Source organism: Odocoileus virginianus, chromosome 24, assembly GCF_023699985.2.
Source record: "Odocoileus virginianus isolate 20LAN1187 ecotype Illinois chromosome 24, Ovbor_1.2, whole genome shotgun sequence".
Classification (NCBI taxonomy): Eukaryota; Metazoa; Chordata; class Mammalia; order Artiodactyla; family Cervidae; genus Odocoileus; species Odocoileus virginianus.
The window spans coordinates 37,239,690-37,255,112 of NC_069697.1; the positions used below are offsets into that span (position 1 = coordinate 37,239,690).

Here is a 15,423-nt window from a genome sequence, read left to right on the forward strand (position 1 = left end):
TAATTCAGATGATATATAAGTGCCTAGGGCTAGAGTGGTGATAAAGGAGACTGAGAATAGTGGATGAATTTAGAATATGTTTTAAAAGTAGCATTAACAGGTCTTGCTTTAATTGGGAAGTGTAAAATTGAAAGAGAGAGGCATCAGGATAACTTAAAGTTTTTTCCTGATTAAACTGAGTCAGTAATGTTATTGTTTTTTGATATAGGGAAGACTGAACATGTGTGGGTATGAGAGAAAATCAAGAATTCTGTTTAGCACATATTAAATCTGAGATATCTATTAGACATAAAAATGGAAATGTCAAGTTATCAATTCAGTATGAATCTGGAGTTCCAGAGAAGCCAAGACTGATGATATACATGTGGAAATCTACATTTAAAATACCTTCAAGTGTTTCCTATACTTAACTTCCTATGGATTACACAGTCACAACCAAAAGGCCTGTCTTTGACTATCAGAAGCTTCTTTTTGAGCTTAATTTAAGGGAACTTCCCGCCCACCAAGTTATGCTTCTGCATTTTTCTACAGACTAGTTTGCCATCTACCAGCTAACACTGTTTTTGCCTCTGAAACCTTCACTTTATTCTTATTCATGTGACTCTGAGTTAGTATTCTGTTTGAGGTCTTGAGGTGGCTTCCCTGGTGGGTCAGATGGTAAAGAATCCATCTGCAATGAGGGAGACCTGGATTCTATCCTTAGGTCAGAAAGATCCCCTGGAAAAGGAAATGGTTACCCATTCTCCAGTATCCTTGCCTGGAGAATTCCATGGACGAAGAACTGGTGGGCTACAGTCCATGGGATCACAAAAATTTGGGCACATCTGAGAGACTAAGCACCTGGAGGTGTTGAAGCAATTAATTCCACCATACCTCATATCTTCTCACTCTGTGATACTGAGTAAGCCTACATTTTGTTTTCCTCTATCATCTGTAACATTCTAAAGTCATGTTGGACTTTGTCACTATTATTCTAAACTCTTACTTCCTCCAAACCCTGTTCTCTATCACAATTATTTTTATCCTGTCCTCTGGAATTCACACTCAATGACTTTATGTTTGGTTTTTTAAAATAATTTTTTCAGTTGGAGGAAAATTGCTTTACACTGTATGTGTTGGTTTTTTCCATATGATAACTCAAAGCAGTCATAATTATGTAACTGTTTTACAAAATTTCTACTTCCTCCTGGACTTAACCTAATGGAATTAATTCTACAACACACTAACATAACTCAGAATGCTCCAAATTTTTATGTGAAGAATTCTACTAATGGATCAGATGAGGAAAAAAGACTTGGCGTTGCCGAGACATGTATCTATTAATACATAGTGGTGTGTGTGTGTGTGTGTGTGTGTGTGTGTGGATGTGGGCATGTTTCCAGCTAAACTTCACTATTTGAGATGGAGGAGCAAGTGCTGAAAACAACAACATAGCCCACTCCCTCCTACATCTCCAATTCTCCTGTAAGACTCTCTTTCACGCAGTCTGTTATTTTTAACTCATTTATAAGAATAAAGTTTCTTGACCCTTTATCAGACTGGGAGTTTTTATTTACCAGCTATCCACCAGATATTTATCATCCATGCGCTCAGCTAGTTACTGGGAACACAGCTGAAAATAAGAACAGGGGGGGCGACAGGATCTTTCTTTACTTTCAACAGAAATGTATCATGTCGGTTGCCTGTGTAGTAATGGTGAATAACTGGATGAAGAATCAATAGTCTAGGCCAAGTTTGGGCTTCACAACATACTCATCCTGTAAACACATTGATTTTTTTCATAAGTAAAATATAAATAATTACTAATATATTATCAGTTGCTCAGGGTAGTTATATGATTCAAATAGGTAAGTGTATGTGAAAACATTTTGCCCATTTTACACTTCCAGTGTATTTTTTATAGTTATCATTTTTTATTGTTGTTAAAACAGTTTAAGATGACTCATAAATGATCTTTCACAATGGTTAATGATTGCCTTATATTTTTTTATCCACTAAATTGTATTCAATATATTGGGGTAAAAATCAAGATATAAAAACAATATTATTTTATTCTACCAATTATATTTTTCAAACACATTTTCCTATTTCATGAGAAATAGTCACTAATCTTATTTGTTTTTAGTCTCTATCTTTAGTTCTTTGAAACATGTTAAGAATTATGAGGCACAAACATTAGGTATGGGTTGAGCTTTGAGCAAATGAGGTATTGTGATTTCCTATTTGCAAATTCTAGAAAATAAGATATTTTTAAATAAGTGTGTAGAGATTTTAAGGAATAAATTATTTTCTGAATTTTAAGACAATGCAGAAGGCCATGTTATTTATTAGTCTCAGAAATTATTATCAGAAAAGTGTTCATCAAGGTTCTAGACCACTTGTCAATAAAAAAATTATGAAAATATTAATATTTTAAACTACAATATTTTCTAATATTATCAAAAGTAATGAACACTGTTTTGTAATTATTTGGTAATTTCACTCTATATTTAATTTTACTGTTTTGTAATTATTTGGTGCTTTCAATCCCTATTTATTTTTGCTTGTTGTCGAAGTGATTTTGTGTAGTTCAATGCAGACCTTAGATAAAGAAACATAACTAACTTGATGGGAAACACATCCTAAGTCTGAAACTCAAAAATAACATTTAAGGACCAAATAGAAGATAATCACAATTACTTTTTTAAATAAATCCACTCTGGTTGTATTAAATAACATTCCAGTGATTTCAAAATTGACCATAAAAGATTATCAGATTTTAAGTGCCACATTTATCTTGTTTGGGCTTCCCTGGTGGCTCAGAGAGTAAAGAATCTGCCTGCAATGAAAGAGACCCGGGTTAGAACCCCTAGAGGGGGGAATGGCTACCCCCTCCAGTATTCTTGCCTGGAGAGAGCAGCCTGGTGGCCTACAGTCCATGGGTCCCCAAAGAGTCTAACATGGCTGAGCAGCTAACACTTTCACTTTTATCTTGTTTAGTTATGGAGAAACCTGAACTGTCAGATCACTGTCATACTCTGTGACACTAGTTGCATCACCTGACTTCCAGGTGTACTCCTTATTAAGGAAAAAAATGGAAAACTCTCATTCACAGAATTTCTTAATCATCTATGAGGTAACCCCATAGTACTATAAGTAACCACACAAGAGACTGAGCCAGACTTGCCTGTGAGTGTCCAAGAGCCTCCAATAGAGGTGTGGGTCAACAGCAACCTGCTGTGGGGTCAGGGACACTGAATACAGCAGTCTTGGGAGCCATAGTGTGCTGGCTATGTCCTTTTGAAGGAGGTCACCATAACTCCTACCATAGTTTGGCCTTAGGTCACAAACTATGAGGGAACACAACCACACCCATCACCAGACAATTGGATTAAAGCTTTACTGAGCATGGCCCCACCCACCAGAGCAAGACCCAGTTTTCCCTATGGCCAGTCCCTCCCATTAGGAAGCTTCCACAAGCCTCTTATCCTCATCCATCAGAGGGAAGACAAAATGAAAACTAACAAAACTGATCAAATGGATCACAGCTTTGTCTAACTCAATGAAACTATGAGCCATGCCATGTAGGGCCACCCAATATGGTTCATGGTGGAGAGTTCTGACAAAATATGGTCCACTAAGGAAGGAAATGGCAAACCACTTCAGTATTCTTGCCCTGAGAACCCCATGAAAAGGCAAAAGGATATAACACTGAAAGATGAACTCCCCAGGTCGATAGGTGCCCAATATGCTACTGGAGAAGAGTGAAGAAATAGCTCCAGCAGGAATGAAGAGGCTGAGCCAAAGTGGAAACACCCAGCTGGGGATGTGTCTAAGTGGTGAAAGTAAAGTCCAATGCTGTAAAGAGCAATATTGCATAGAAACCTGGAATGCTAGGTCCATGAATCAAGGTAAATTGGAAATGGTCAAATAGGAGAAGGCAAGAGTTAACATCAAAATTTTAGGAATTAGTGGACTAAAATGGACTGGAATGGACAAATTGAATTCAGATGACCATTATATCTACTACTATGGGTAATAATCCCTTAGAAGAAATAGAGTATCCCTCATGGTCAACAAAAGAGTCCAAAATGCCCATATTTTGGTGCAATCTCAAAAAAAACAGAATGATCTCTGATCATTTCCAAGGCAAAAAATTCAGTATTACAGTAATTCAGGTCTATGCCACAACCACTAATGTCGAAGAAGCTGAAGGTAATTGGTTCTACGAAGACCTACAAGACCTTCTAGAACTAACACTGAAGAAAGATGTCCTTCACATTGTAGGGGACTGAAAAGCAAAAGTAAGAAGTCAAAAGATACCTGGAGTAACAGGCAAGTTTGGCTCTCGAGTACAAAATGAAGCAGGGCAAAGGCTAACCGAGGTTTGCCAAGAGAAAGTACTGGTCACAGCAAACACTCTGTTCCAACGGAAGAGACTACTCTGCAAAAGGACTTCACCAGATGGTCAATACCAAACTCAGATTGACTCTATTCTTTGAGCCAAAGATGGTAAAGCTCTATACAGTCAGCAAAAACAAGACCAGGAGTTGACTGTGGCTCAGATCATGAATTCCTTATTGCCAAATTCAGACTTAAATTGAAGAAAGTAGGGGAAACCACTAGACCATTCAGGTATGACCTAAATCATATCCCTTATGATTATACAGTGGAAGTAACAAATAGATTCACAAGATTAGATCTGATAGATTGCCTGAAGAACTATGAACAGAGGTTCATGACATTGTACAAGAGGCAGTGATCAAGACCATCCCCAAGAAAAAGACTGGAATGCAAAAGTAGGAAGTCAAGAGATACCTGGAGTAACAGGCAACTTTGGCCTTGGAGTACAGAATGAAGCAGGGCAAAGACTAACAAAGCTTTGCCAAGAGAAGGCACTGGTCACAGCAAACACCCTTTTCCAACAACACAAGAGATGACTCTAGACATGGACATCACCACATAGTCAATACTATAATCAGATTGATGATATTCTTTGCAGGTGAAGATGGAGAAGCCCCAGTCCATGGGGTCACAAAGGTCAGACACAACTGAGTGACTGAACAAGAACATGAGATAATCAATTCCAATTTAACTTCAAGTAGATTACAGAAGGGCCTACTTTTCCATATTATTAATAATTTTTACCTTTTTTACTTTTCAAAAAATGTGCTTTGGCATACCTTTATTTGTTATTTCATTTTGATCCTCATCACAATCCCACTCAATAGATTACATTGCTCAGTTTTTACAGATAAGAAAACTAAAGTAATAGAAAGTGAAACTGAAGTCACTTAGTCTTGTCTTACTCTTTGCGACACCAGGCTCCTCCATCCATGGGATTTTCCAGGCAAGAGTACTGGAGTGGGTTGCCATTTCCTCCTCCAGAGGATCTTCCCAACCCAGGGATTGAACCCGGTTCTCCCACATTGCAGGCAGATGCTTTACCATCTGAGCCACCAGGGAAGTCTAAACCAATAGAGGTTAAGTGATTCATTCACTCAATTACATGATATTGATTGTAGGAGTATGTGGACACTGCTTGGGAAAGTTATTTATTTTTGGATTTTTTCACATCAGAACTGGTTATTGAATATTTATAAAATACCTTTTTTAGCCTCTATGTAGAAAATTAGTGTTCTTGCCTGGAGAATCCCGGGGACACGGGAGCCTGGTGGGCTGCCGTCTACAGGGTTGCACAGAATCGGACCCGACTGAAGCGACTTAGCAGCAGCAGCAGCAGCAGAAAACTAGTAGCTTCTATTTCTTTTAGAGCTATTAGTATGAAGTACTATTTTAACAGATTTTGTAATTTTGAAAAGCTTTCATTAAAAATTAACAGAAAATATTATTAAACACTATTTTAATATGCTTTTGGATTCTAATTTCAGCCATTTGTTTTTGCTATGTAAACTCTTTAGTTGCTCTTTCTTTCTGCTTTTTTATTTCTCTTTTGATAGTTAGAAAGGTTATATTTTATAGTGCTATTTTTATACAATCCCATTAGCACCCTCTGAATTTTCTTTCAGATATTGACTATTGGTTATTCCCTGTAAGCACCAATAAAATTAACATAATTTATTCTCTCCTTCTTCTCTTTCTCTTCTGTACTTTCCAATTTAAGTAAATACTATTTTCTTTATTAATGCTTATTTTTTTCTTGGTCACTTATACTTTTCTTGGACATTTTTATTTGGTCAAATATGTAACATTTTTCTTCTACCTTTCTTTCAACTTTTGTCATAGTGTTAGTCTTATAGTTGAAAATATTGCTAAAATCTTTTAGTTTGTCTTCAAAGCATCTTTTTGCTGCTTAACACTCCTCCAGTGTTTATATTATGAAGGGCTCATGGCTACATAATTCCCTGTAATTTTAATATTCCTATAGCCTTAATACTTGAATTACATTTAACTGGTTATGAAACCCTTGGCCCAAATTCTCTTTCTTTGTGTATCTAAATGCTACTCTACTCTTAAGTCTAATGCTAATCTAATTTTATTTACTTTTTAATAGCTGTCTTTTTCTTCAACATTGGGAAAAATTCTTTTTCTTTCAAGTCTAACATTTTTCTAATGACACAGAACTGATTCTTCCTGGTATAAGGTAATCATTTCAACATGTAGATGTGAATTTTTTTAATTACAGGAAATGTGATCCAATTTATAATTCTAAGTATTAGTTTGAGTTCATTGCTTTTTATTCTCTAGAAACTGTAATTATATATATATATATATATATATATATATGATATTTTGTCTATTTCCTGTAATTATGTCCTACTCTAATCTTCTTTACCTTTTCCTGCAATTTGTTAGGGAGGTGATTTTTCCAATTCTACCCTCTAATCCCTTTGCTATATTTCCAGTCTTTATTTATTCTCTGTTAGGTACCTTGTTATTTGGCCTTTACTTTTGAGATAATTTTTCTTTCTTTTTTTTCAATATCTCTCCTTCAGCTTCAATTTAACATCCTCCTCCTATTTATCTATTTTTACCCTGAGTTTTCTCAATTTCTAATTTTGATGTCTCTTTAATCTTCAGTTGTTTTTTTTTAATTTTAAATTGTATTAATGTTATGTTTTTGAAATCAAGCAGAACCCAAAGGACTCTCTCAAGTACAAAGGTCCCTGCACATCCCCTGTCTTTTGTTTGTAGGAAAGTTGAAATTTCCCAGGCCTCCCGGAATCACAAAAGAGCACGTTCAAGCAGTTAATGATTAGGAAAATAGTCACAGAAACTTTCAGCATCTGCTGCACATTCCTGAGCTGTTCTGTAGATAACTATAATTGCCACCAGAGGGGGAAAGCTAACTTCATGATGACCAGACTGTAGCCACGACATAATCTTCTCCATCTATTGTGAGCACGGTTCCAAGTACTGGCCTCAAGAGAATGGAATTAGCATTATTGCACATAATAATCTATATCTTTGTGAGCATCAAAATATTATGTTTTGCTCTGCTTGCATGTATAAGCTGGCATTTAAAATTACCAGCAAAGAGATGTTACAGATCCAAGTGAACATCTTCCACTTTAAGAATATGGTGCCATATGTCAACATGAAGAAGTTACAGAAGATGTGCCTTCACCCCTAATCCCATTAAAATAGAATGATTTCTGACAGTGGGGGTTTGTAAGCAACAACTTTCCTGTTGCTCATTTCTGTTTCCCTCAAACCTTGTAGAAATGAGAACACTAAGCAACATTTAACCTAACTCCTAATTAAGCTCTGCTAAATGCACACAATACCTTGCCTAACCTGTTTCTTCTTTCCCTAGATTGAAAGAAGGAGAAATGAAGAATTAAGCAGTTACAGAGTGATTATCTCTCTACCCTAAACTTCCCCCTTAGCAATTCTTCAGGCAGACCATGTAACCAAGAGAACATCTGAAGAAAGATCATGAGGAGTCAGTCAGCCTGCACACAGTGGATATGATGCAGAACCTAATATTTTGCCTCAGTAATTCACTGAGATTGTTTCTGCCTTTTCCCGTTAAAAACTCATGGCTGAGTCAAACCGTTGAAGTTGGTTCTGAGACATGAGTCCATCTTCTTCCCAGATTGCAGGCCTTCTGTTTATAGCAAACTTTCCTTTCTACCAACACTTGCCTGTCAAGTGTAGGCTTTTGAGAAGCGAGCAAGGCTGAGTTCAATAACATTTTAGTATCCCTCTGCTTTATGACTAGGATTTTAGAATTTTCTTGCTATTGCTGAAAATTTCTAAAAATGTATACAAAAGAACAGTTTTATATAGATATTGGAATTTAATTTTTCTCTTTTTCTTTTTGCACTGTATTTTTCTAAAACAGCAATAGCAGGAGATCCTATGCATTGAGGGCAGAGAGGCTTTTGTGAGGCTCATCAGATTTCTCAGATCAAGGGCTTCCTCTTGTTACACTGAAGGGAAGATTCTTTTGTAAGTGGAGTCTTACCTTTGTCTTCTAATTTTTAATTATTATACTGTTTCTTAGAAAGCCTGAGATTTAAGTACTTCTTTCTTTTTTTCCCCTAACATTCAGGTTCCCAGGATTCCTTAGCCTTCCAATATGCCTCCTCCTTTACAAGCAGTTGAATGCCTTCCCAAGACTGCCAGTACTCATTCTGTGAACTCTCCACTCTTTTTTTTCAACCCAGCACTCACAAATGCTCTGACTTGCCAGGTCCCAGATCTCTCAGTATTCTCTAGTCAAGGTGAGGGCCTTTCCTTCTGGAGGTGAATCCTAGTTGATGCCATTTGTATTCTACCATTATTAAAAGCCTCTCTATACTTCCCTTTCTTCTGATGACCTGACCTGAATCTTGGCTCCTCTGTGAGTCATAAAGTCATCTTTCCCAGTCTTGAGGTTTCATCTTCTCTGTTCCCTCTAAACATTCTAGATGTGAACTCTTGATATTTCCGGTTGGTGGCTGGAGGTATGTGTAGATTCTAATATATACAGCCATTATTTTCCTCTTTAAATTTTTTTCATAGATACCTTGAGTTTAAATGCTACTCAATTCTAAGAGCATCAAAGCAAATTAAGGATCAGGTCCTTAGTCCATTTTACACATTGATGAGGGAGGTGGTGTTGTGAACTGCTGAAAACATCAGGTCCAGATTTGCCTGACTTCCATGACTTGTGGCTCCAGTGCCTGGTTCTCCAGAGGAATTACCACCTACAGCTCTGAAGGTTGCTCCAGGCAATACCCTTGGCATGGCTTAATTTTTTAAAGGGAGAGAAAAGCTAATTAAAATATAAAACTGATCCTTTTATGAGGATGGCCTGTGTAAGAAAAAATTAAAATTTTGAATATTAGGCTTAATTCTCTTTCCTGAAAATAAGGGAAGAGACTTCCCCTTTTCTTAGAGTACTTACTTCAGAATATTTGTAAAGGTAAGTTCTTTCCAGTGTATTTGAAATGCATGTAAATCTTTTAAAAAACTAAATAAGCCTCTTGCCAGCTTAATGACCCAGAAATGTCTTTCTCAGGGACTTGGGTGCTATCTCTTTGAAAAGTAAACATTTCAGGAGACAGTGCTCCTTCTCCCTCTAGCTACAAAATTTCCTCCTATCATCAAAATAAAAGTTTCCTTTTCCATTTTATAAAACCAAGTATTAATTAACCAGATGATCACCCACCTGACAGGTGAATTTAGGATGAACTATGTGTAAAAATTGGTGCTGTCAAGTTCACTTACTTTTGCTTAAGAACTAGTTATTTTTCTTGAGAATGAGTATAACAGATTGTATCAGCTTGGTGAGATTTCTTTCTGTCTTTACAAACCTTTAGTAAATTGACTCTAATTTGTATCACATTCTGGTTTAAAGCTTATTCAATAATTAAATTGCTTTCTTTCTCTTCTACCTTTGTGGAGATAGTCTCTGGTTTGGGAAAAGATTTTGTTTTCAATTCTGTTTCCCCAACACCTGAATTATGATTGCTATTTATTTCCCTGAAATTGAAAACATCCTTAAAATTTCATTCTGCTTACTTATGTTTTGAGTCTTTGCTCATTAAAGTACATAGATGTAGTTAAAGGTAAAGAATGTTTTCTGCCATTTCAGTAAGCAAAGAATGTTGCCTGCCATCACGCCATCAGTCACAGTAGCCTCCCCCACGGGCAGAGCACCCTGTGGGCAATTCAAGATGAAGAGAAACAGGATAGTGGCCCTGGATAAAAAGAGGTACCACCTAAGGAATTATTTCAATGAAGCTAGACTCTTGCATTTTCCCATACATAGAAAAGTATTAAAATCATTATTTAAGATGTCTGGCTTTTTTTTATGATCAGGAGTAATCTTTTGATGTACTATATGTATATTTTTCAGCAAAAACTCCTATGTATCCTAACTCCTCCTTTACCTCTTTTGAAGAGTTTCTCAGGTTATATGAGAGGCTGTCTTGCAGGTTATAGTCCTCAATAAAGTCCCCAGAGAAAACATAACTTGCAACTTTTAGGTTATGTGTCTTTTTTTCAGTCAACAGAGTCATAGTGTACTGATCATAATATCATATTCTTTTCAAAATAAAATAATTCTGTTGTCTTCCACCCCAACTAATCATCTCTCTTACTAGGTCCTCTTGAGTTCCCACTTCAACACTTGTCATTGAACATTTCTTTGATTTAGATTATCTTCTATCATGCATGATTTTGCCTTTGTGTATATATAAATATCCATTTCTCCAGCTCAAAAGTCAAGTTCTAAAAGAATAAATATCTTACTCTATTCCCCTCCTGATTTCTCTAGGGCACCCAGTATGATGTGGACACATGCAAATAAATAGCTCAGTTTATTTCTGATCTCCTTCAGTTTTGAGATCACACAAATAATAATAATTAAATTTCCCAGGAAAACTTGTCTCTGACAGAATGTTAAGTAAAGAAATCACATTTGTATTGTCTGATTTTATTCTGATTATGTTCTTTCAGTACCTGTTGCTCCAGAAGTGTTATCACGAGCAGTTCCAGTGGTGGCAGCATTTTCACCTCCAGTTGTACCTAATTGAAAAGAATGATGTTCTCATTGGACATTGGGGTTGCTAGATTAAGGATATCAAAATACAGGACTCACAGTTGCGCTTGAATTCCAAATAAAGAACAGTCACATCCCAATTATTGCATGGGGCATACTTGCATCCCCCAAAATTTCTTATTTATGTGAAATTCAAATTTAAATGGCATCCTGTATTTTATCTGTCAACTCTACCCTACATAAATGGTTGTGATGAAAATGCTCTAACTACCCATTCATTTGTCCTAAAATTATAACCTTTAAAGCCAAAGCTATGACTCAATTCACAGAAATTCCTTCTGAGGAAGGAATCAGCTATGAGTCTCAGTGAAGCTCTTGATGGAGCACCTCCAAAGTGGCCAGGTGTCCTGCACCTTGCCTCTGAACTACCAGCTGGGCTGGAACCGGAGAAAGATGGTTTAGCTGTGATGCCACTGCTAGTTCGAATGGTAGTCCCAACAAATTCTACTGTTATGCCTGATAAATAGTATTGGGAGAGTATATATATTACTGTGTTTGCCAGGTGGCATTAGTGGTAAAGAACTTGCCTGCCTATGCAAGAGACTTAAGAGATATGGATTTGATCCCTAGGTTGGGAAGATTCCCTGGGTGAGGTCATGGCAACCCATTCCAGTATTCTTGCCTGAAGATTCCCATGGGCAGAGAAGCCTGGCAAATTATAGTCCATAGCATTGCATAGCATCAGACACAACTGAAGTAACTTAGCACCCATGCATACATTAATGTGCCAATCCTGTACTGTAACACGTTTGAAGAGAAGACTTGGAGAAACTAGGAAAAAAACCTTCTTCATGAAAAACATTATTCATGCTTATCCCATTCTCCATCTTTTCTTGGATGGTATATTAATAAGTAATACTAAGCAAAAGCTGTAGTATTCTGAAAATAATAATGTCCTTTTGACAAAAGTCATGATCTCAATGACATCCTCTACTCACCTAACTTACCTTCAGATGCTGTCACTTCACTGCTTGGTTCTCCAGTTGTTTGACCAGCTGATGATCTGGTAGTCTCTTTCAAAATAAACAATATATATCAAATTATATATATAAACATCTTTAGTTAAACAGAACAGAGTGTGATGTTCTCTACTTTCAAAATACTGGGACTTCCCTGGTGGTCCATTGGCTAAGACTCCATGTTCTCAATGCAGGGGCCCTGGATTTGATCCCTGGTCGGGGAACTAGATCCTACATGCTGCAACTAAGAGTTCACATGTCACAGCTAAAAGATTCCACATGCTACAATTAAAGAGCTCACATGCCTCAACTAAAACTGAATGTAGCCAAATAAATTATATAAATATTTTTTGAAAATACCTGCCACACTTATACATTTCCAGTTCACTCTTTCCAAAAATTGATCATAAGAATCACCTGGGGTGATTGTTAAATATACAGATAGACTAGCCCAGAGAGTTTCAGCCCAGGTCATACATTGGAACAACTTGCAAAGCTTTTTTTTTCTTTTAATTAATTTATTTTTTAATTGAAGGATAATTTCTTTACAGAATCATGTTGGTTTCTGCCAAACATCAACATGAATCAGCCACAGGTATACATATGTCCCCTCCCTCTTACTTCTAAAAAATCACTCATGCCTCAGCACTTCCTCTCCGAGTTCTGATTCAATTACTCTGTAAAAGGCTCTTCAGTATGTATTTTCAAAAATACTTCTAGTCAATTTTAATGTGTAGCCAAAATTGTAAACCATGACCTTAGCCCAGCTTCACATTCACAGCCTTAGAAGTCCTAAGGCAGGAGTCTTAGAATTTGAAACACAACATGCTTTGGTATAGATCATCTCTGAAGTGATATTAGAGAATCACTGGCATTAATCCCATAAATGTAGGAATAATGAGGTCATGAATATGTGCATTTACTAGTAAGGAATAACTCAGAAGTTCTGGTGACTTCCTTAAGGTCAGTAAGAAGATGCCTCAGATGACTGTCAATGTTGCCCATTTCCATACCTGGTTGGCCTCCAGGGGTTGTGTCTGGGACAGGTAAGTCTACATTTGTGCTCTTGCTCCCAGGTGTGGTTGTGAAGAGTTCTGAAGTTCTTGGGGTCCCTGACACAACAAGGAAGAAGCATTACTTCCACTGTGGCAGAACTCTACATATCACTCCTCTCTAATGTGACAAAATCAAAGTTTATCATAAAAAAGAAATCTTCAAATGATCCCTATGATTTCTATGGCTAGATGGCCTCACAACAGTTCTTCAGTTGTTCAGTTGCTAAGTCATGTCCAACTCTTTATGACCCCACAGACTGCAGCACACCTGACCTCCCTTCACTGTCTCCCAGAGTTTGAACTCACGTCCATTGAGTCGATGATGCCATGTAGAGTTTAATCTTTTGTTCAATCTGTAATGTGTTCAGTACTATGGGCAGAGGCTAAGTTTCACATCCTGACTTGCCTGATTCTCCCGGGCTTGTCGCTCCTGTGATTGGTTGCCCAGGCGTGCCATCTTCCTCACCTCTTATTGGTGCAGTAGGACCTCCTGTTCCTCCTGATAAAAAAGAAAATAGCAATTTGAAAAATACCCTAGACACAAATCAACTCATTTAACCCTATAAAAGTCCTCTGAGGCAATTTATATTACTAGTCCCACTCCACAGACATTGTCACCAGGCAACATATACCTAAATTCACACTGCACCCTGTGCTTTTCAGAAGATCTGTGGTAAAAGGAAACTTCTGTACATTTTTCAGTCTGCTATAAAATTTTGGAAAAGTGCCATGAAAGTAGATAAGTTAAGTAAAAAAAATAAAACCATAAAAAACATAAGCTTTCATCCAACAAAAATAAAATTGCTGTGTCAAACTGCCGTGTTTCTAGATACTCATATTCTGTTTCAGTTTTTCTCACAGTATGGACTGGTAACAGAGAATTCTGGATTGCACCCACTTACAAACCAAACTTTGAGAAACCATGCTCAAGACTGCTGTTCTCACTGTCTGATAACCAAAGGAGATAGCTGACTGACTTGTCATTATCACTACATAATTCCAATTCAAATTCTAGAAAATATACACTCAGTAGTCATCACCCTAAAATGTAAGTCAATTCACTGATCTAATTGGAATTAAGTAATTTCTTAATTTGTACTACTATAGCTTGTATCTTTCAAAAAATAATTTTTATGCAAGCAATATTTTATTCAAAAAATGTTTAAGACATAAATTTTAAATTGAGAAATTTGCCAAAGGAAAACAAATGAAGGAAAAATGAAGTCAGGCCACAGATTAGTTAATAAATACATAAAGAGAAGTTCTATGCATACATTAAAGAAATGTCTTTTAATGGTATATAATGGTTTTGGTTTATCCCAAAAGCAATCTGAAAAATTAAAAGATTTTAAGTAGGACAAAGATGTGAAGACAGTTGAGGTTTTGTAAGTTCATTCTGATAAGATATTGACTAAAGTGTAGACTGGGAAGCAAATTGGAAGGATGGGAACTTTCTCAACATTGACAAGTATTAGTTGTTTGCCTGGCTCAACGCTGAGAGCTTCTGATTCTAGGCAAGTGTGCCCCCAAATTTTGTGTTTCAAAAGTGTCCCAGGAGATGTGAATGCTGTTGGTCTGGAAACTGCACTTTAGCACCACTGTGTTAGAGGGAGGTGAGTGAGGTAGATGAACATGAAGACTAGATAGAAGATGTTTGACATCTGAGCAAAGCAAAGGCAAATGTGATGCAAAGAGGACATTAAAAAGGTATTTAAACTCACTCACGGACTGCATAAGGGATGGAGTGAATTTAAGCTTGTTCGTTTTTAATCAAAATCATCAATAACACTTTATTCTGAAACCAACAGTAGTTGAAGTTTAGTCAGTGATGCAGAAGGACAATTGTAGGCTCACTGACTTGTCTTGGATGTTCGCTCTTTAGGCACAGATTGCAGAATTGTGCAGCCGCAGACAAAGGAGGCTAAGTGTTCGGCTTCTAATCCTGCCTCTGCCAGTTTTGAGAACTTTCATTATTTTCTTCTTCATGGGAAAAAAGACACCTAACTACCATGGTGTTGATGTGGATTAAATTACATATTACATATTTTAGCATCATTCAGAAGTTTTAATGTGCCATAGAAATATGTCACTAATATTCTGTTAACACATAAATGTTAATTTTTCAGTTTTTCTCAAAGTCACCCAGATAACTTACTGCTGATGCCACACACATCTCTGTTATCTAATATGCTCAGATTACAGTTGGTCCTGATGCAAGATGAAGGGCTGCTGTGGAAAGAAGTGAAGGACTCATTTCCTTGTCTCACCTATTCTGAAGGCTGTGTCACCTGTGCTTCTATCTTCAGTTTCTGTGATCGCACTTACTGACACTCCAGTTGACCCTGATAAAGGTAAAGAAAAAGCAAAGACTTGCGAAAAAGCTGCATGCTGTCAATTCTCAAGGTGTATATGATTG

General features: G+C 36.8%; 1 protein-coding gene across 1 annotated transcript in view; it reads right to left on the reverse strand.

The window, feature by feature from the left end:
- The window catches only part of LOC110142997 (mucin-19), a 127,956-nt gene that overhangs the window by 47,397 nt on the left and 65,136 nt on the right, over nt 1-15,423 (reverse strand). Inside the window, 6 exon segments of the mRNA XM_070454850.1 lie at nt 10,894-10,959; nt 11,363-11,449; nt 11,941-12,006; nt 12,966-13,064; nt 13,414-13,506; nt 15,275-15,349. Of these exon segments, the coding sequence (XP_070310951.1) occupies nt 10,894-10,959; nt 11,363-11,449; nt 11,941-12,006; nt 12,966-13,064; nt 13,414-13,506; nt 15,275-15,349 (486 nt within the window).